The following is a 21,927-nucleotide window of genomic DNA, read 5'->3' as shown; positions in this document are numbered from 1 at the left end:
TGGGTAAGAATCCTTTAAAGCATAGATTAGTGGAAGGTCTTATGAGTTTGAACCCACATATAATATATCAGCAACCAAGTCTTGGTCAGACCCGAATGGAATATGTCTTGGAAGTGTTGCATGAAGCTAACAGAATAACTGAAAATGTGGTCAATAGGGCTAAAGCACAATACATTTCTCTGTGTTGTGAATCAAAGGAAGCATTGGAAACTAAATTCAAAAAATATATCTCAATATCTGATGATAGTATGAGTTTGGAATTTTTTTTCTTTTTTTTTTTCCTGATATTTTAGCAGAAAAAAAAAACAGTATAGTGAACTTTGGCAAGTAATAAAGGCTTTTCTTATACTGACTCATGGAAATGCTGCAGTGGAGAGTGGCTTTTCTATAAGTAAATCAATGTTGGTAGAGAACATACACGAGAAGTCAATTATTGCACAAAGACAAGTGTATGATTTCATTTTGTACTATGGAGGTGTCAGATGCATACCAATGAATCATAGAATGTTGTTATCAGTGAGATGTGCTCATAAGAAATATCAGGATTACTTGGAGAAGACACACCTGAAGGTCAAAGAAGAGGGCAGAAAAAAGCTGAGAAATGAAGAATAAGTGATGAAATAAGAAAATTGGAAGATGACAAAAAAAAAAGGTTAAAAGAATACAGTCGCAAGAATGCGGAGCTAGAATTGAAGATAAAATACGCCTATTTGAAACCAGAAAAAATTGTGTGTAATTTTTGTTGCGCTGCATTTTTTTTTACATTATTACCAACATTGTGTATTCATTAGTAATTTTAATAGTAATACGTTCATTCTTGATGTATAAATAAAATGTATTAACATTTATTATTATCTGGCAGATCATTATTAAATTGCATGTACTGGTACTTTACTTTTCAAAATGTTGTATTTCCTATTTGAGTAATAAATATTGTGTACAGGTGTGTGTTGAACAGGTAATGGGGGTGGAGGAGGCTGTTAAAAATTGTGCAAATGCCAAATTTTTGTCAGAGAAATACAACATTTTGGTCAGGGAAATTAGTTTGACTTTCTGGCTGGGAACCCTGTTCAAATATGGCCCAATAACATCCTGAGATATTCAACGGTCTTTTTCCCATTACAAGTCAATGTTGCGTGATAACAGAAGATCGTTCCTATTTGAAAAACTTTAAAATATGTGTAATTTGCTATAGTAATTCTTCCTAATCGACCATCAAATGTGACATCTATTTCATTCTGTTCAGAGTCGAGAGTTACCTCCGGATTGAATAATTAAAGAAATTCAAAATACACTCACTCGCTCACTCACTCACGCATTCACTCACTCACTCACTCACTCACTCACTCACTCACTCCGTAGGCTTCTGAGGGACGTGAAGTTCCCATGCCGATCTCACAATCCTCTTTCATCCTTTTCGATCTTGAGCCTGCTCTTCCCAGTGATCAATTTGGAGGGTCTGGCATACCTTGTTGATCTCCTTCTTCCAGGTGCTTCAAGGTCTTCCTGAAGTTCTTTTCCCATTAAGTGATCCCTTGTATAGATCTACTGGTCCTCTGTTATCCTGCATCCTCAGCACATGTCCAACCCAGCACAGTCTGTTGGATTCTATCACACCCATTATAGTGTGTTGTTGAGAGAGGGTGTAAATCACATAATTAGATCTTTTCTGCTAGCTTTGTGAGATGGGATCGAACCATAGGCCAAATATTTTTCTATAAACTTTATTCTCAAGGACTTGCAACTGCTGCTGCTCTTTCTTGGTTATACTCCATGTCTCAGAACCATACAGAAGTACTGGTCGAATGATTGTATTGTAGATAATCATTTTTGCATTCCTTGTTAAAAACTTGGAGCATAATATAGGGCTCACCGAGTAAATGCCTTATTTGCATTCTTAATTCTAGCTTGGTATTCCTGTTGCCTTCAGTTTCGCTCATCAATAAGGAATTGAAACTCCTCTACTCTTTTAAATATATATTTTCCAATCTTCAAATGCAATCTGTCAACCTCCTTATGATTCGGTCTCTGTACAACCATGTAATGTGTCTTTTAATCATTTACCCGTAAGCCAATTTTTGCTGCCATTTCCTCTAGTTCCACAAATAACTGCCCAATTTCTAATTCATTGCGGCCAATAAGAACAATATCATCCATTATGCAAATCTAACTTACTTAAGGAAGACCGTTATCTTATCATAACGCATTCGACTTTCACTCCTTCAGCCAGTTAAATAGACTATAGGCAGCTGAACAGCCACTTAAGAGGGCTGTTGTCTTATCACAACATACAAAATTGGCATATGTAACAGTCATCAGCTTTGCTTTTCATATCCTCTAACAGGAGTATTCAAGGAGGCACATTTCTGTTTCATTATAAAGACTGAGCTGTTTATTGCTCTACCCCCAACAAGTTTTTCAACGTTCCGGAAAGTATAATCATGTGAACTTTTGACATGCAGCTTGATACTGCAATTTAAGTCAAGGACATTCTAATAATTTGTATGTTTGGACAGACACCTACAATGATATCCTCTTTTTATGACTTGTAAGAGCAATCAGGATCCTGATTTTTCACCATACAGGTTTGAATTTGAGGCTGATGATGCCCTTAATATGGGCGAAACATGTCCCTTAACATTTTGTAATAATATTTAATTTCTAAAAAGATCTCTTTGTATTCAATAGGTGGTTATAAAAAATAACACTTGTAACATACTTTGTATTTACATACCACTTAGTCGAGCAGCTCATCTTCTTTCTCTCAGTTCTTCCCAACTCAAACTTTGCAACATTTTTGTAATGCTACTCTTTTGTCGGAAATCACCCAGAACAAATCAAGCTGATTTTCTTTGGATTTTTTCCAGTTCTTGAATCAAGTAATCCTGGTGAGGATCCCATACTCTAGTTGGGGTCTTACCAGAGACTTATATACCCTCTCCTTTACATCCTTACTACAACCCTTAAACTCCCTCATAACCCTGTGCAGAGATCTGTACCCTTTATTTACAATCCCATTTATGTGATTATCCCAATGAAGATCTTTCCTTATATTAACACCTAGATACTTACAATGATCCCCAAAAGGAACTTTCACCCCATCAACGCACTAATTAAAACTGAGAGGACTTTTCCTATTTGTGAAACTCACAACCTGACTTTTAACCCCGTTTATCAACATACCATTGACTGCTGTTCATCTCACAACATTGAGGTCACGTTGCAGTTGCTCACAATCTTGTAACTTATTTATTACTCTATACAGAATAACATCATTTGCAAAAAGCGTTACCTCTGATTCCACTTCTTTACTCATATCATTTATATATATAAGTAAACATAAAGGTCTAATAATACTGCCTTGAGGAATTCCCCTCTTAATTATTACTGGGTCAGATAAAGCTTCGCCTACTCTAATTCTCTGAGATCTATTTTCTAGAAATATAGCAACCCATTCAGTCACTTTTTTGTCTCGTCCAATTGCATTCATTTTTGCCAGTAGTCTCCCATGATCCACCCTATCAAATGCTTTAGACAGGTAAATCGCGATACAGTCCATTTGACCTCCTGAATCAAAAATATCTGCTATATCTTGCTGGAATCCTACAAGTTGAGCATCAGTGGAATAACCTTTCCTAAAACCGAATTGCCTTCTATCAAACCAGTTATTAATTTCGCAAACATGTCTAATACAATGAGAAAGAATGCTTTCCCGAAGCTTACATGCAATGCATGTCAAACTTACTGGCCTGTAATTTTCAGCTTTATGTCTATCACCCTTTCCTTTATACACAGGGCCCACTACAGCAACTCTCCATTCATTTGGTATAGCTCCTTCAACCAAAAAATAATCTAATGAGTACTTCAGATAAATGGTACTACTGTATATCCCAACCCATTGTCTTTAGTATATCCCCAAAAATCTTATCAATTCCAGCCGCTTTTCTAGTTTTCAACTTTTATATCTTATTGTAAATGTCATTGTTATCATATGTAAATTTTAATACTTCTTTAGCATTAGTCTCCTCCTCTATCTGGACATTATCCTTGTAACCAACAATCTTTACATACTGCTAACTGAATACTTCTGCCTTTTGAAGATCCTCACATACACATTCCCCTTGTTCATTAATTATTATTCCTGGAATGTCCTTCTTGGAATCTGTTTCTATCTTAAAATACCTATACATATCCTTCCATTTTTCACTAATATTTGTATGACTGCCGATTATGTTTGCCATCATGTTATCCTTAGCTGCCTTCTTCGCTAGATTCAATTTCCTAGTAAGTTCCTTCAATTTCTCCTTACTTCCACAGCCACTTCTAACTCTATTTCTTTCCAATCTGCACCTCCTTCTTATTATTCACAGAAGGGGCCGATAACTTAGATGTTAGAACCCTTTAAACAACATTATTTTTATTATTATTATTATTATTATTATTATTATTATTATTATTATTATTATTTCTTCGTTATGCCCGTTTACAGAGCGCGTTGGAACTTGTTAGCTTGATGATGGTTTTCCTTTCTTCTTCTCCTCCCAAAATCTCTTCATGAACTCGCTATGCTGTTTCTTGCGTTCTTCCGTCCATTGTTTCCCTGTGGTTCTTTTAGCAAAAGCTAGGCACTTCACATTAATTCTTTGTCCCCGAGTACCAATGTTTATACCTTCAATTTCTTTACCCCATTCCCTGATGACTTTGTCTAACATTAAGTTAAAAAGGATTGGGGAGAGGCCATCTCCTTGTCGAACTCCTGTATGCACTTCAAAAGGCTCTGATAGTTCACCTAGAAACTTCACTTGAGATGTTGTGTCTGTGAGAGTCTGGCGGATTAATTCTGTGGTATTCTTGTCCACACTGAGGTCTCCTAGGATGTCCACGACAGTTTGTCTGTCGATAGTCATACGCCTTCTTAAAGTCCACAAAGGTGACAAATGTGGTGGTACTGTGGCGTATCCTTAATATTGTCTTCAGACTCCAAATTTGCTCAGAACATGATCTACCTTTTCTGAAGCCTGCTTGGTATTCACCAATCAAATGATCTGTTTGTTGTTCTACTCTGTTTAATAGCGCTTTAGATAGAACCTTGTATATAACTGGTAAAAGGGATATGCCTCTGTAGTTGTTGGGGTCCGCTCGATCGCCTTTCTTATGTAACAGATGGATAATGGCATTCTTCCAGTCCTTCGGAATCATCATGGTCTACCATATTTCTGTTAAGAGCGTATGAATTCTTCTGATGAGGTCATCTCCTCCTATTTTCAACATTTCTGCAGTTATGCCATCGTTCCCAGGGGCTTTATTATTTTTGAGTGATTGGATTATCTCTTTTATTTCTTGAGTTGTTGGGGGCTGTGAGTCTGGGTTTGGTGGAGGTTTTTCAAACTGTAGTTTTTCAATTGGTGGATCGCAGTTCAGTAGATTTTGGAAATAGTCAGCCAGTATCTTGCTGTTCTCTTTACTGTTTGTCTCTAGTGATCCGTTAGGTCAACGAAAACTTAGTGTTGGTGGTTTGTACCCTGATAAGTCCTCACGAAATGTCTTGTAGAAACTCCGAGTGTTGTTTTTCTGGAAATCCTGTTCTATCTCTGCGAGTCTGTTTTTCTCGTATGTACGTTTTTCGCGGCGGATTGTTTTTGAGGTCAGTTTTTGAGTCTTAAGTAAATTCTGCCATCTGTCGACTGTTCTATGTCCATTCCATTGATTCCATGCTTTGATTCTGTCATTGATAGCTTCATCACAGGTTGTGTTCCATCTGTGTTTACGTTTCCTGGGTGGCTGTCTGAATTTCATTGCTGATGACTGTAATGTGTTGCGAATATAAGGCCATACCTTAGGATCTTGATCATGTATGTCACGTACGAAAACGTCAGCGTTCTTCCTCAGGCAGTCCGGATCCACTCTTGGAAATCGGCTGCCTTTAGGTCTGGATCTGTTTGGTTGGAACCTAACCTTGATTTGCGTAAGGTAGTGATCTGAATCGACAACTCCCTTCCGTACTTTAACATTCTGAATCTCAAGCATATTCTTTACGGAAATAGCAACATGATCAATCTGGAATTCCCCTAGCAATGGGTTAGGTGATCTCCAAGTTTTCTTTTTATGTAAAAGTCTCATAAAGTGCGTGGACATGAGTCTCAGCATGAATGATGTACAAAAGCTTATTAGATGTTCTCCATTCTTATTAGTCTGCCGATGTGCAGGATGAAGTCCTACGATTGATCTGTATTTCTTCTCTCTGCCAACCTGTGCATTGAAATCCCCTAATAAGATTTTAACGTGATGTTTAGGGATCTTGCTAGTAGTTTCTTCAAGCAGTTCCCAAAAGTCTTCTACTTTCTGAGGATTTTTCTTAATGTCTATGTTAGTGGGGGCATGGGCATTTATCAAGGCATATGCTTTGTTGCTTGATTTCACTGTAAGCACTGAGATTCTTTCACTTGGTGATGTAAAGTCGATGACTGAATCTAAGATGGTTTTCCTTACTGCAAAGGCCGTCCCAAGTATTGATAAATTCCCTTTGATATTTATGGCCGGTTTACCCTTAAGTATCCTGAAGTTTTCAGAGTCAAAGTGGTTCTCATCTTGAAATCTGGTTTTCTGGATCGCTAGGATTTGAATATCAAATTTGTCCAGGGCGTCAGTCAGTTGTTTAAGCTTTCCCGTTTTCAGCAGGGTGTTGATGTTTATGGTACCAAGGAAGTTCCTCTTTTTGGGGCGAAGAGATTTTGAGAAGCTCCGATCCTTCTCTGAAGCATGATGTTCCCGATCCCCCAGAATCCGACGATCGGGAGAAACCGGACCAGCGTCCGGGGCCTGGGGTAGTTGCATTGGTAGCGTGTGTTCCATTATGCTAGGGTTACAAGTAGAAAATACAACTAGTGGTGATCTTTTGGGAAAGATCACGAAAATACAACTCGATTGTTGAGATCGAGAGGTGCCTCGAGATGTTTGTGGCTGTGGTCAGGCATTTCCTCCTAACCCAAAAGGTTATGGTTTTCCCGCCAATACTTGGGTGGCTGATTGCAGTGGTTTCCCACTGGGCGATGGGGTCGCCACAACCCTACACCATATTATTATTATTATTATTATTAGTTTTCATAATATTTCATATATCTGTGAAGAAGAATGATGAGGAATGCAGGCAGGACAGCTTTTTTGATGAATCTGTATGAGTCACTCCAGGTAGAACAGCAAAGGTAAAATGAGGAACAGGGAGGTATTACAGAGAAGGGGGATGGTATTAGAAGAAGGAAAGGCAGGAAAGGGTAACACAGAGTAGAGGATGAGAAAAGGGAGGTGGAACAGGGTCAGAGAAAAGGGAAGAGGAAGTGAGTACTGCAGCCACCAGGGAAGGATACGAGAGACCAGTAGGTGAGGGGATCTAATGAGTTGGGTTGGGTTGAAGCTCTAGTCATGGGGGACTCCATTGTTAGGCACATGAGGAAAGTGTATGGAGGAAAGGGAACCAGGACAGAATGTTATCCAAGAATTGAAGGCAGATGTTGAGCAAAGTAACAGGAAACAAGGTGGTAGTTTTCCATATTGGTACCAGCAATGTAAGGTATGCAGGAATGCAATTACATTAGCTCACGGTCAAGAAATTAGTCACCCCCTGGGGACAACTGTGCAACACCACTTCCAGATTTTTCCAGCTTTGATAACTGCCTTACCGAGCTCGATAGCTGCAGTCGCTTAAGTGCGGTCAATATCCAGTAATCGGGAGATAGTGGGTTCGAGCCCCACTGTCGGCAGCCCTGAAGATGGTTTTCCGTGGTTTCCCATTTTCACACCAGGCAAATGCCGGGGCTGTGCCTTAATTAAGGCCATGGCCGCTTCCTTCCAATTCCCATGCCTGTTCTATCCCATCGTCGCCATAAGACGTATCTGTGTCGGTGCGACGTAAAACAAATAGGAAAAAAAAAAGATAACTGCCTTGATTTGGTGAGGAAGGGAATCTGTCACTCACTGATGATGATATCCTGTAGAACCACCAAACTGCGGGCATGCTGATGTCTGCGTATTACCCACTGTTTCAAATAGTCACGCATATTTTCTGTGGGTTTAAGATCCGAGTATTCAGTGGGCTATTCTTGGTGTAACAGGGTATCGGGTGTTCATTAAAGTAGTCGTGTATACAAGCAGCCCTGTGAATACAGCTGTATCATCTTGGAAAATGGGGAATGTCCGCAGCATACTCAACATGAAGATGTTGAATGAAGGGCAACACTTGGTCAACGAGAATTTTGAACTATCTTGGTTCATGTTCACGGTGTCCTGAATGAGTGGCCCAAAGTCACAGTATGAAAAACACCCTCAAGACATCACACAACCACCTCTGGCTAGAACTACACCCTCCACATACAGCAGATTAAATGTCCTCATGACCATTGGTGCACTTGATGCCTTGTCTTATTTGAAAACAGGCAAAATCTCAACTGTTCAGACCACACTGCATGCCTTCAGTTGGCTATCATCCATGTTCGGTGTTTTTTGACCCATCAAAAATGTTCATCTTTATTTGCCACTATGAACAATGGTATGATGTTTTTAATTCATTATATATGTCTTACTGAGGATGACCCAATGCCGGGTCAAAACACGTCTATGTTTGTCTTAATTGGACGTAAAATAAAAATTGACTAGGAGGATATCAACATAATTTTGTACAATTTTGTAAGAAGTTCAACCGTCAATACGGATCTAACATGAGATTCATAGTCTGTAATGGATCTTGTAAGTATCGTACAGGCCATTCTTGGTGGTTATTTTCGGAGTACTGGCATTTGTTAATTTGAGAAGGAATTTAATAGATACCTACTATATACATTTAATAGTTATATTAATAGGAGTTCAGTAATGGCTAAGAAGTGTTATTTTAGATCCAGAAGTGTTTTCTCTGATACTGGAGTGTTTATCACAGACAGGATAGATTCGATAGGAGGGGTAGTATTCATATTGGTGAAAGAAGAATTTGTAAGCTATGAAAAAGTTAAGAATGAGAAACATGAAATTCCAGGTGTAAGGCTAAACTCTGTAATAGGTAACTTGATATGTTTTGGGTGTAGAGACCTGGAAGGGGTACCAATGAAGGTGGTGAAAGTATGACTATTAGACAGTAGAGTATGGCATCTAATAATTATACTCATATCTTATCAATATTTTTAAATTGATTAGAATTTATCATTAAAAAGGATTTTTGTGTTTCAGATATGAAGCCACAGTGAACCTTGACCCATCAACTGTTCCGAGCATTAAGACTATTGTTGTTGCTCTTTTTGGAGCTGGCAGGGCAGGTAAGTAACTTTCCTAAACTTATCATTTGGTAGACCACAATTATTGCGTTCAGAATGAACTCTCTTTCTTTCTTTTATATTTTATTTTATATTATATTTTATATTCTTTGATTTGTTTATTCTCAGTAACTCAGTTTATGTGTATCTATTCTGTGAAAAATGTTATGAACAATGGTATCTAAGAACAGCTATTAAATGTATTAATGTTTGATCATTTCTTATTAATGTAATGAAATAATAATAATAATAATAATAATAATAATAATAATAATAATAATAATAATAATAATAATAATAATAATAATGGTGTATGGCCTCCGGAGAGGCCTGGTGCGGGTCTTTTTCTCATAGATGGCCTATTAGGCGACCTGCATATCTGAGGGCCCTACCTAGGATGATTTCTAATGCTGAATACGCCACACAAACCCAGCCCCCGAGTCATTGGAATTAACCAATTAAGGTTAAAATTCCCTACCCGGCCAGGAATCGAACCCGGGACCCTCTGGACCAAAGACCAAGTATGCTAACCATTTAGCCATTGAGCTGGGCATGTAATGAAATAATTGGTTACACCTGAATCAGGTAGATTCTGGTCCCTAACGACAGTACCTCAATGAAATCACATATGCCAGGTGGGAAATACCAGGATATTATACACTAGGTATATCTTCTCTCCTGCTTAAGAGCTCCATTTGCCATTGACATAATGTTTGCTGCTATTTCACTTGTCATTGGATTGGCAACACTGACCAAGGAGGATGAGATAAAATAAAATTTTTGTTCATTGCTTAAAGAATACTCCTGAGAGCTGAAGGCTCTGTAAGAAAACTTTACAGTAACATTGTAGCAGACAGAAAATTACATACAAAAAAGATGAGTGAACACAGATTATTACAAGGAAATAATAATTATGTGAAAACTTAATACAACTTAAGACTTCTTCCTGGCCCTTCCCATTTATGTAAGGTCAGCACTACAAGAGGATAATGGCCTAGTTTTGTTGTCAGGTGCCCTTCTGACACCAAACCTAGGTGGATGTCCCTATTGGATCTTGCTGGTGGTTGTTAGTGTGAAGTGTTTTGTGTGTATATGAAGTGAAGTAAAACAAAGCCAAGCTTAGCTTAGCCTTCTCTGTACAGACCCTGTTGGCCCTTGGAAGAGTGGTAGGTAATGGCTCCATAACTACTCAACAAAGTAACTTCAGTCAATAAGATGTACCAGTAATTAATTGGCTAACTATTGTAATGTTCAATGGTTTTATTTTTAAAAGATTTACAGTACCAGTAATAGTTACAGTATTTAGAAATGATTGACTGTTGTGAAGGTTGTCCAAGTGATTTTAAATGAGAATTTTTCAATGAAACTCTTATTTTACCAGTCAATCTTTGAATGAACTATCCCAGTGCTTACAATTTCTTCAGTCAAGTGCAATAAAATGTCTATGCTTTGAGTACTGATATGAAGACTCTCTATTTCATCATATTTTAGGTCATTTTTTAATGAAATGAATTGATAAGTCCAAGGTTTTATTACTTATATTGTATAGATGCTGTACTTGCTATTTATTAAGGTCTTACTTTTTTCAGGCCATATTCATTTGAGCAATCTTAAGAACAACCCCCAGGTGAAGATTGCTTATATAGTGGATGATGTACAAAGTAAATGGAGCACTCTGAAGGTATATTGGAATCTTACAGATACAACATTTCTCTCCAGCACACAGTCGGATAAAGTATTCTCAGATGAGAGGTAATATAGCTACAGCACAGCTTTATACTTCATGGGTTGGGGCAGCTATGCCCACTTTGCTTCCCGAGTGGAATTTTGGAATGTAACAATAAACATGCATTCCCATTTGAAAAAAAATGTTTGTTGTAACATCTTGTACATGAAATTTTTTTCAAAATTATGTGCATAATATAAAGAAATATATCATTAATAACCTCTATATTTTAAATAAAACAAAGATTTTAAAAGTTATAAGTAATATTCTGTAATTATTGTTCACTATTTTGCTACCTTGTTTGTATTTCACTTACTACAATCCATATTTATTTGATCTTCATTTGTTGAGTTTATACAGAGCATGGATAACTATATACTATGAGGGCAAGTCAATAAGTATCTGCAATTTTGCTCTAATTGTCTTTAGGTTGGCTCTCTGGCATTGTATGCTCACTAGCCATTAGATGACACAATACAGAGACAATGTTTTGCCACAACAAAGTGTTTGCCAGTGGATTGAACAGTTCAAAAGAGGTCGCACGAGCGTGAAGGATAAGGAAAGATATGGCCGTCCATCTGCAGCCATAACTGATGCCAATATTGAACAAGTGTGTGATATGATCCTGAACAACAGAAGAATGACTATTGACGATGTGGAAAACCATATGCACATTAGCCATGGTTGTGCATGTGAAATCATGTGAAACAGGCTTAACTTTCACAAAGTCTGTTCGAGATGGGTTCCAAAACAACTCAGTAAAAAGCAGAAGCACAATCTTGTGAAAATCTCTCGGCATCTATTGATTGTCATGCTAATGAAGGTGAAACGTCTCTGACACGGACCATCACTGGAGAAGAAACATGGGTTCACCACTTCAAACCAGAGAGTAAATGTTAGAGCATGGAATGGAAGCATCCTGGATCCCCAGTCAAAAAGAAATTCAAGAGTCAACCTTCTGTGGGAAACGTAATGCTCATAGTGTTTTCGGACTCTCAAGGGCCAATCCTGGAACATTACCAGGAAAAGCGGCAAAACAGTCAACAGTGAACGTTACAGTGATATGCTGGTAAACAAGCTGAAAGCTGCAATTTACAACAAACTCCGAGGTCAATTGTCAGAAGGAGTTCTTTTGTTGCATGACAATATGCGTCCACATACCGCCGCCACCCACACCCCTCAAACTCTTCAGATGCTGTGTTTCGAGGTGTTGGAGCCTCCTGCGTACAGTCCTGATCTCACCCCATTGGATTACCATCTGTTTGGTCTACTTAAAAGTGCTCCAAGAGGCCGTCGTTTCAGCTCCGATCAACAGGTGAAGGAAGCGGTGCATACATGGCTTGCTGCACAACCAAAAAACTTTTTGCATAGGGTATCAGAAAGCTTGTAAAACGGTGAAAAATGTTCAAGAATGATATCAATAAAAAGTGTGTACTCTGTTTGTAATAAATTGTAAAAATTGATTGCAGATACTTACTGACTTGCCCTCGTATTCGCTTAATGGGATGTTGTTGTGTTGGCTGAGTCATGGCAGAGAGGGCTCATATACCTCCTTTTCCTCCTAGTCATTTGTTTTTGCTTGCTCTATACTTGTCTCAAACCAGATCATGTAGAATGATACTGACTGCAAAATTAGCAACTCTCCTGTTTGAGAGAGTTTCTAAAACCCAACGATCTTCCTCAAACACTTGCCATTTCTTCAAATGCAGGAATGAGGCCAGTGCAGTCTGCACTGAAGACAAGCAGCTAAGCTGATAGAGGGAAAAATAGATAGGAGGTGTAAGAACAGTTATAAACACATAAATGGAACATAAAGTCCATTTCATTACCGTCATCACAAACAATAATATATAAGTAATAATAATAACAACGTAAACATTTCCACCTTTTCAATACTACAATATATTCACAAAATTACAAATTACACGGTACTAGTTTCGACCCATCTAGGGGTCATCATCAGCCGTATTGGAGCAAAGATCATTTGTGGCGAAATCCTAAGAAAATGTTATTTTAAAGAATAACAAGTGAAATGAGATGTTATGGTAATAGTTAATAATACAAGGAATATACATACTAAGAGGTTTTTAACAAAGAATAAAGTATAAATGGGGTGTTGTAAAAATTATAATCATGGAAATCAGTAAGTTCTTGTATTGAAATGAAATATGGCTTAGGAAGAGGGCTTAAGGTGGGGCTGAAGGGTGCGGGAGAAAGTGTAACTGTCTTGGAAAAGTACCTTTGATTAAATTTAGGATTGAGTTTAGGTTGGCTGCATTATTGTTTCTGAGGAAAGTGATAAATAGATCGAAGAGTATGTTGGGTTTCTCTGAGATTTCATTGAGATTGTGACTGGCATTAAAGTATTGGTCTAGGTGTATGTAGTAATTTTCCATTATGTTGAGTAAAAGGCCCTTGTTTGCTAATACGAGGATGTCCATGTCTTGTTCAATATTGGTGAAATTATGGTTATAATCTTGCATGTGTTGGCCGATGGCTGAAAACCTGTTGTATTTTATTGCGTTAGTGTGCTCGTGGTATCTGATAATGAAGTTTCTCCCGGTTTGCCCGATGTAGGTTTTTTACAGGTGGTACATTTGATCCTATAAACTCCTGATTTTAAAAAACTGCTGGTCTTGTTGATGTGTGAAGTATTGTATAAAATGTACCGTGTAATTTGTAATTTTGTGAATATATTGTAGTATTGAAAAGGTGGAAACGTTTACGTTGTTATTATTATTACTTATATATTATTCTCAGTTCAATACGGACCAAAAACATGAAATTCATAACCATCAATCACAAACAATGTCATGCAGCAACTGAGACCACAAAGCAAAATTAAACCTTTTAGGGGCTGAAAAGAAATAGGAAAAGATCACATAATGAAGGCAGCATGTGTAAAAAAGAAAAGAAGAATCTGTTTATTCTTGATCTGTTGAGTATTTATCATTGTACTTCTCCCTCTTTTATATTGTTTGTTTTACACACGTTTGTTTGTCCAACCCTTGTCCTATTTCTCTACGGCATCAGGTATGAGGTGAGATGAATCTGTCGTGGCAAGTTTTTATGACCGGATGCCCTTCCTGGCATCAACCTCATCAGAGGAGTTAGTGAAATGAATGATATGATATATATAATAGTGGGAAGGCAGATGGTGAAACCCGGTGCTGGCACATAGCTTACTCCTGTCGAATAGCACCAATGGTTCTGCTCAGGGCTTAACGTCCTTATCCGATGGACGAATCGCCATCAAGAGTCATATGCCCTCACTCCATATGGGCATTGTGGAGAGGTTTGGAATTTAATCCAGGCTTTTGGCACGCAATCTAGTGATTAGAAATTGTATACCACCACCTCCCCAACCCTGCCAGCCAACAATCTGATGGTGACATTTTTTTCGACCAACAGGATTCGAACTGGCTAACCGTGGTGTCAGACCATTTAGACTTCAACGCCTTAATGATCATGGCCACCAGGACGGCTTGTTTTACACACAACTACCTGTTATTTAATTCTCTCTTGTTTGTGTACACATCGCCCTTCCTAGTTTCCAGTTTTTACATGTATTTAATCAATATTGTTTCCAAAATATTTTGATTTTAGTTCTCCTTTATGCAAATGTGAAATTTATGTCTCCAAGTTACTATTAAGGATGAGTTCCCACTCTTTTTTTCTTTTCTTTTTTTTTTTCCTGAATTAAAGTACTTTGTATAATGAAAGTATTGCTTCGTCATCTATTCCCACTCTTATCTGAACCTATTTTTGGAGCACGTAAAAATGAACTTCTGCTGGTGATTCTTCTATGACAACTAATTCCTACTGACCTTTGTTTAACAGGGTAGATGCAGTCATTGTCGCTTCACCCACGTATACTCATGAAGAGATTGTCAGGAAGGCACTTGAGAGTCGCAAGGCAGTGTTTTGTGAGAAGCCAATTGCAGGAGACATCGCAACCACTACAAAAATGTATGAACTGGCTGATAAAGTAGGAAAGCCTCTCTTCTGTGCTTTCAACAGGTAAGGAGGATAGTACTTCCTAAAATACATCTTTACAATGAACGCATAAAGATTTTCTTTCTTCCCCTTCATTTTGCGCATAATAATATCTAAGTGCCTTATCTAAACTTCAATGTTAATGACCAACTCGGAGTCCCCAGCTAGGCCAGGAGCCACTAATCAGACATCCTGAGCTAGTTGCAGTAGAGTGGCCAGCACCCTTCCTCTATCCTAAGCATCATGGGCTACCCAACCAAGCAGGCACCACACCCAAATGTTGCTTAATTTTTAGAGATCTCGCAGCACCCATTATTTTGACATGGCTACACCAATGGCCTCTTTGTGCACAGGAACAAAAAAGTGTATCTGTTTTTCCTTTTGAAAGGAACAGTCACTTAATGGCCCCACCACAAATTTTAGGCCTTGATGATGACTGTCATGGATTTATGAATATGAACAGAGCTGGTACACAACAAATGAGTAATTCACTTTTGATGTACAGTACATCAAACCAAATTCCTTTATTTGGAATTAGGCCCTGGTGACAAATGAATGGACAGCAGATAGGGAATTACACTCAGAAAGCCTTCACTTGAATCACAAGTATAAGTTAGGGGATTTGTTTACAAGAGATGAGGGGGGGGGGGGGTACATTCAGAGAAACAGGATGAACTAGGGAATGGTGATAATAGTATAGGGAGCTGGGTGTCAAGTAATGATGACATAAAATTATTAGTGTTAAACTGTACAGGTATTGTAAAGAAACAAATTAAATAATTTCATACATATACCAGATATTAAAATCGTGGATGAAAAGTGATATTATGGAAGCAGAAATGTATTCACTTAACTAGAGTGTTTATTGTAAACACAATAGGAACACAGGAGGGTAATTCATACTGGTGAAAGAAGAGTTTGTAAGTTACGAAAAAGTTAAGGATGAGAAACATGAAATTCTAGGTGCAAGGCTCATCTCTAAACAACGTGATGTTTATGGGATTTTTTTTTCACGTTGCCTTACGCCACACCAACACAGATAGGTCTTATTGCGACAATGGGATAGGAAAGGGCTAGGAGTGGGAAGGAAATGGCTGTCCTTAATTAAGGTACAGCCCCAACATTTGCCTGGTGTGAAAACAGGAAACCATGGAAAACCATCTTCAGGGCTGCAGATAGTGGGGTTTGAACCCACTATTTCCTGAAAGTAAGCTCATAGCTACGGGCCCCTAACTGCATGGCTAACTCGCTCTGTCCATTTTTTTTTTCTTTTTTTGTGGATGTACAGACACCTGGAATGGGTGATGATGATGATGATGATGATGATGATGAGGAATTATTTGATAATATCAGCTATGTGGGAAATTATACATAAAGGAGAGTTACCTGGGAAGCAAATGCAATTGACAGCAAGCATGACCAACAAATGGTAAAAAAGTTAACCTGAGAAGGACAGCTGAACAAGAAAGTGATAGAACCAACTAGAGGAAAAAATATTCTAAACATAGTGCTGATGAAACCTCTATAGAGAAATTGAAGCAATAGGTGGTATACATCAGGGATGGCAAACCTTTACTGACTAGCATGTTCATTACGGTACTTTTTACTGTCTAGTGTGCCATCAGTTATTTCCTTTAAAATCATCATGAAACCCTCATTTGACTTAGTTTAGGTATTAGATTGCATTACATATAAATCTATTTGATTGAATGATTCATGATTTTATTTTGTAAATATCACTAGAAATTACATTTTAAAAACAGGTCAATTTTAATAAGTAACATTTATGCTTTAAATAAAATTTGTAATAAATATGGCCATAGAATTAATTGAGATATATTTCTTTATTAAAGCATAATGTTAAAATATGCTATGTTGCTAGATTTTTGACCAATATATTATTGTTAAAACATTATAATATGTTGGTATGTATGTTGTCTCACGTGCCGCAGAAGTCTTCTTTGTGTGTCACCTAATAGGTAAGTAAGTAAGTAAGTAAGTAATTCGTCTTTATTCATGGCGAAGTTATGGCTCAAGGCCCTCTCTTACACTTAACCACAATATTTAAAATAATTAACATACATACAGTATAATATTTAAATACAACAAATTTTAAAAAAATAATATAGTGCTAATAGAAAATGTGGAGATTGTAATAAAAACTATTATAGAATGTACAACACGACAATGTAAATGATAATAAATATAAAACTAACACTAGTGATAATAAGGGACGTAAACCCAGTAAAAACCTATAACTAGCGAATATAATTCTACTTTTTATGAAAATATGCTCATTCACGCACTCATTCACACTACACACATCGGAAAGTCAGCTAGAAGTATTCAGAAAGTGATTCCGGCAATCCATCTTAAATCTCCTACTAGAACGCAAATCCCTAATGGCAGCAGGTAGGGTATTCCATAGCCTCGCGGCAGTGACTACAAAGGAGCGGTTGTAGGTCCTGGAGTAACTGAGAGATATTGTTAAACAGGAGCCAGATCGTGTATCGTGGTTATGATAGGAGGAGAGGTAATTAAATTTTGAAGAGAGATAATTCGGTACACCTGTGTTTGTCATAGTTAAAATTAAATGCAACATAATAGAAGGTAATAAAAGTATGACAAATAGGCAATACTATAATTATGGTTAATAAGAGAGGCATGGGTGAGATTTTAAAAAGTAATTATGATCAGTGGAAAATCATAATTAAAAATGAGAACAATCTATGGTATGGGTTTAAAGCAATTGCTGCAGAGAGTGAAAACAGGTATGTATCCTTAAAGGTTGTAAAGACCCACTATAGTATAACAGAGTAGTAATAATAATAATAATAATAATAATAATAATAATAATAATAATAATAATAATGTCCGTCTCTATGTACTGGTTAGTGAAATTAGCTGCCACCCCCGGAAGCCCGAGTTCAATTCCCAGTTGATATCTTTTATTTTACACCTTTCTCCAGAATTGCAAGTTCTTGGTCTTCTTGGGAAGAAACAGGCGGTGGTGCCTCCAGAAGAATGGACACCCTCAAGGCAGTGTTCTAGCCCCTTTGCTATACAATATTTTTACAAATGATCAGCACTTGCATGAAACAACCAGGCAGTTTATCTGTACACACAATGCAGCTGTTGCTGGACACAGGAAGTGTTTTGAAGAAGTAGAACAGAGGTTGACATCGGCTCTGGACAAACTGTCAAGCTACTATGACAACAACTTCTTGGCACCAAATCCCTCAAAGACCCAAGTCTGCTCATTCTGTCTATGAAACTGGGAATCAAGGAGGAAACTGAACATCTCTTGGCATGGTCAGCAATTAAAACATTTCTATAATACAAAATACCTAGGAGTTGCTTAGGATAGAGCCTTTACATTCAGGTAACATTGCTTCAACACAAGAAGTAAGGTTAATGTCAGAAAAAATCTCCTGCAAAAACTTACTGGGAAAATATGGGAAGCACAACCAACAATACTCAGAACATTAGCCCTGGCACTGTGTTTTATTACTGCAGCTGAATACGGCGCTCCTGCATGGAGTGCATCAGATCATGCAGACTGGCTTAGCCCTCAACCAAACCGTTTGCCTCGTTACAGCCTGCCTCAAAACTGTCGACCATCTGTACCCTCTTGCTGGCATTGTGCCATCCAAGATAAGAAGAGAAGTTGCCGCAGAGGCAGAAAGGAAGAGATGGCCCCACAGGCACTCACTGTATGTCCATCAACCAGTCAGACCTAAACTTCCAGTGGTGACGATTAGGGTGGAGAAAACATTACATTTTATTCCTTTTCAGTTGCCTGAAACTAGGAATTCATAATAGAAGCAATTTGTACAAACCTTATCAGCTAATTCTTTCCTTTAATTTCTTTAATTATTGACGACAAAATTCTTACCAGAATTATGCATAAAATGTCGTTCGTTGCAACTAACCGATTCGTACAGCACCACATCAAGTAGTAGAGGCTTGCACAGTAGCGAGTAGCATGAGCTGTGAGGAAGGGTAGCAGGGATATCATTTTACCAATGTTATGGACACTGAAGTATGATTCAGCCGCTTGGCACACACAGTTCGTCAGTCTGGCAGTTTCTTTAGTGTCTGTTAGTTTGTTAGTGTGCAGTCAGGAAAGCATGACATGGCCTACAGGCACTCACTGTATGTCCATCAACCAGTTAGACCTAGACCTTGATTCCGTCATAACTCTCTGGCAAGAACGCCTTTTAAACGGAAGCAGGGAGGCTTCAGAAACGGAGAGTTGAGAACCAGTTTTCCATCACCTGGACATACCATAATTTGCCTTTACCTGTGTGGAATACTTTGAACCAGCTCTGCACAGAGGTTTCAAAATGCAAAATCAACTTAGAGTGATGGGAGATGTCCCCAGAAGGAGAAAACACCCTATGCTCCTATAATGCAGGACTCCCAGCATTTGCTAACTTGTATACATATAGGTCTACCTTGCACAAATTAAAACTCAGTCGACGTAGCTAAGTTTTGGATGGACGTCATGTAATCTGGAGACGAACAGTAAAGTAAGATGAATTTTTGTGCATGGAAAGATATAAAAGTTGCCAAGGGCAAAGGTGGGAGAACGTGTGTGATTTTGAAACACAGAAATTGCATACATGGTGAGAAACTCGGACACCAGTAGAGACCAATTTTCAGGACTTCCTATCATTTTGGAGATGGGTATAGTGATGTCTAATGCCATTAGGCCTGCATTCCTCCCTTTTTAATGATCTGGTTGAACATCTATGTTAACGAGCCTGCTCTATTCTATTTTTGAGACCAGTGTCTTAACAAATAACCTAGGCTATTTTTGGGGACGTAAAGAGTCTTGTTCAGTAGGAGTTTCTTTGCATGCCAGTAATGAGATAGGGGCACAATTGAGCCCCTTAAAATAGCATCAGTCTGAGTTGGGATTGGCAGTGATTTTTGTTTTAAGAGGAAATGTAACTAGGCAACAATCCTCAACACCAATCAGAGAAAAAAATTGAAAGGGTCAGACACTTCAAAAAATGGAGGTATCAACAAAAGAAAGAAAAAGACAGCAAGAAAGAAAGAAAAAGAAAGAGCCACAAAGGGCATGAAAATGAAAGACTCTAGCCTTACGAACCTATTGGGATCGAATTCATCAAATTGGGCCGAGTCATATGGGCTTACGCAGTCATTTGCTGGCGAGTATGGTTGGTTCACTTGGGAGCTCACAGTGAAAAACCAGCCCACAAGAGGCAGTGGGTGTGCGAGCTCAGTAAGACAAGAGCCACTCAGCCCAGCAAAAGAATGTCTTTTTTTTCTAATCATTTGATAATTCTACAGGGTGGACTGAGAAAATATAGCCCACCTAAGAAGATAGTATGATAAGATTGTTTTATTCACTTACCTACAAGTTACAACAAAAACTGAAAGGGGTCTCCCGGTTCACATCTATGCACCTTTGGACTTGTTGGAGCATGTGGCTGATACTGCTTGCAGTTCTTTATCAGTGATATGCAGACAGTGTTCGTGTCTGGGGTATTGTTGGCATACACTTTCTGCTTTAAATTTCGTTATACATAAATATTGCACGTGAACAAGCCTGGGAAACAACGTGGCAATAACTTGCTAACAGTTTCCTCCTATGTAAAAAGTTCATTATCCAGTGCCAGAGAATTGTGTGGTGTGGCACGTTGCCCCTTCTTGTTGAAGATATCAGTATTTTTTTTTTCTTCTGGTGTTAGTTGGTCGGAAAGATTTTCCAAGATGTCCAGTAGATTCAAAGAAAATTGGGCCCATTTTTAGTGTTCACGACACTGTGCACCAAATGCCAATTTTCTGGCATTTAAAGTGTTTTTCATTCATGAGTCATGTGGGGATTTTCAGCAGACCAGTACCTAGTTTTCTAGGAATTTGCTTGATCTAATAATCGAAACCAAGCTTCGTCTGTCATGAATAACAGCAATGGATGCAAATGTTCGTCAGCAATCATGTACATTAATTTACACATTTATCTTTGTTGGGCTCTTTCAGTTTCTGCATATGCTATTTGGTACAGTTTGAGGTTTGAGATTTTAGTACTTGCAAACACGTCATTCATAATAAACCAACTTAATGAGACGCAGTTAATTTTCAGGGCCTACTCTCGATCACACATCCAGATTGATTGAGGTCTTGTTTTCTTCATGTATGTAACAGAATAAGTTTGATGCTAGTTCTGAACCAGACTGAATACAACATTTAGCTGGAGGTTTTATTCCAGGTACTTGTCAACAAAGGGGTCTTCCATTTCCTTAATTGATCAACTTCGCACATAGCCTTCCACAATCACTATTCTAGTAAGAACACCATATTTCTGATGTGATGTGCACAAAAGGACTGATTAGAAAGGCAAAATGAAGTTGGAACACTGGATGCAAGGCAACACCACATCACCAGACTGAGAGCAAGGGGCTACAGCCTCCTCCAAAGAGCAAAGCACCGAGCTCAATAGCTGCAGTCGCTTAATTGCGGCCAGTATCCAGCATTTGGGAGATAGTGGGGAATCCCACTGTTGGCAGCCCTGAAAATGGTTTTCCATTTTCACACCAGACAAATGCCAATTTAATTAAGGCCACGGCCGCTTCCTTCCCACTCCTAGTTCTTTCCTGTCCATCGTGCCGTAAGACCTATCTGTGGCAATGCAACATAAAGCAACTTACAAAACAAAAAAACAAAAAAAAAAAAAAGCACAAGTGCTGGAGGCAGGCTACTTTTTCATGGTGCTATTTCCATTCCCAAAAAATAAATCAGTATTCCATTCACATGCACTGCCATCAGCAATCCAGACTAGGAAGATTTTATTCGTTAAAATTTATGCCAAACCCGATCATGGGTACATTTAATGTGCCTGTTATTTTATGTTTCTTGTGCTTTCCCCACAACTTGCTTAAG

General features: G+C 38.2%; 1 protein-coding gene across 1 annotated transcript in view; it reads left to right on the top strand.

Moving 5' to 3' along the window:
• LOC136876509 (uncharacterized oxidoreductase YrbE) overlaps positions 1-21,927 on the top strand; it is an 85,920-nt gene that overhangs the window by 25,410 nt on the left and 38,583 nt on the right. Inside the window, exons 2-4 of the mRNA XM_067150523.2 lie at positions 9,214-9,299; positions 10,886-11,048; positions 14,863-15,042. Coding sequence (XP_067006624.2) covers positions 9,214-9,299; positions 10,886-11,048; positions 14,863-15,042 — 429 coding nt within the window. The remainder of the gene's footprint in view (positions 1-9,213; positions 9,300-10,885; positions 11,049-14,862; positions 15,043-21,927) is intronic.

The sequence above is a fragment of the Anabrus simplex genome, chromosome 6 (assembly GCF_040414725.1).
Source record: "Anabrus simplex isolate iqAnaSimp1 chromosome 6, ASM4041472v1, whole genome shotgun sequence".
Classification (NCBI taxonomy): domain Eukaryota; kingdom Metazoa; phylum Arthropoda; class Insecta; order Orthoptera; family Tettigoniidae; genus Anabrus; species Anabrus simplex.
The sequence above is the reverse complement of the archived record's forward strand: the minus strand, read 5'-3'. Positions and strand labels throughout refer to the sequence as shown.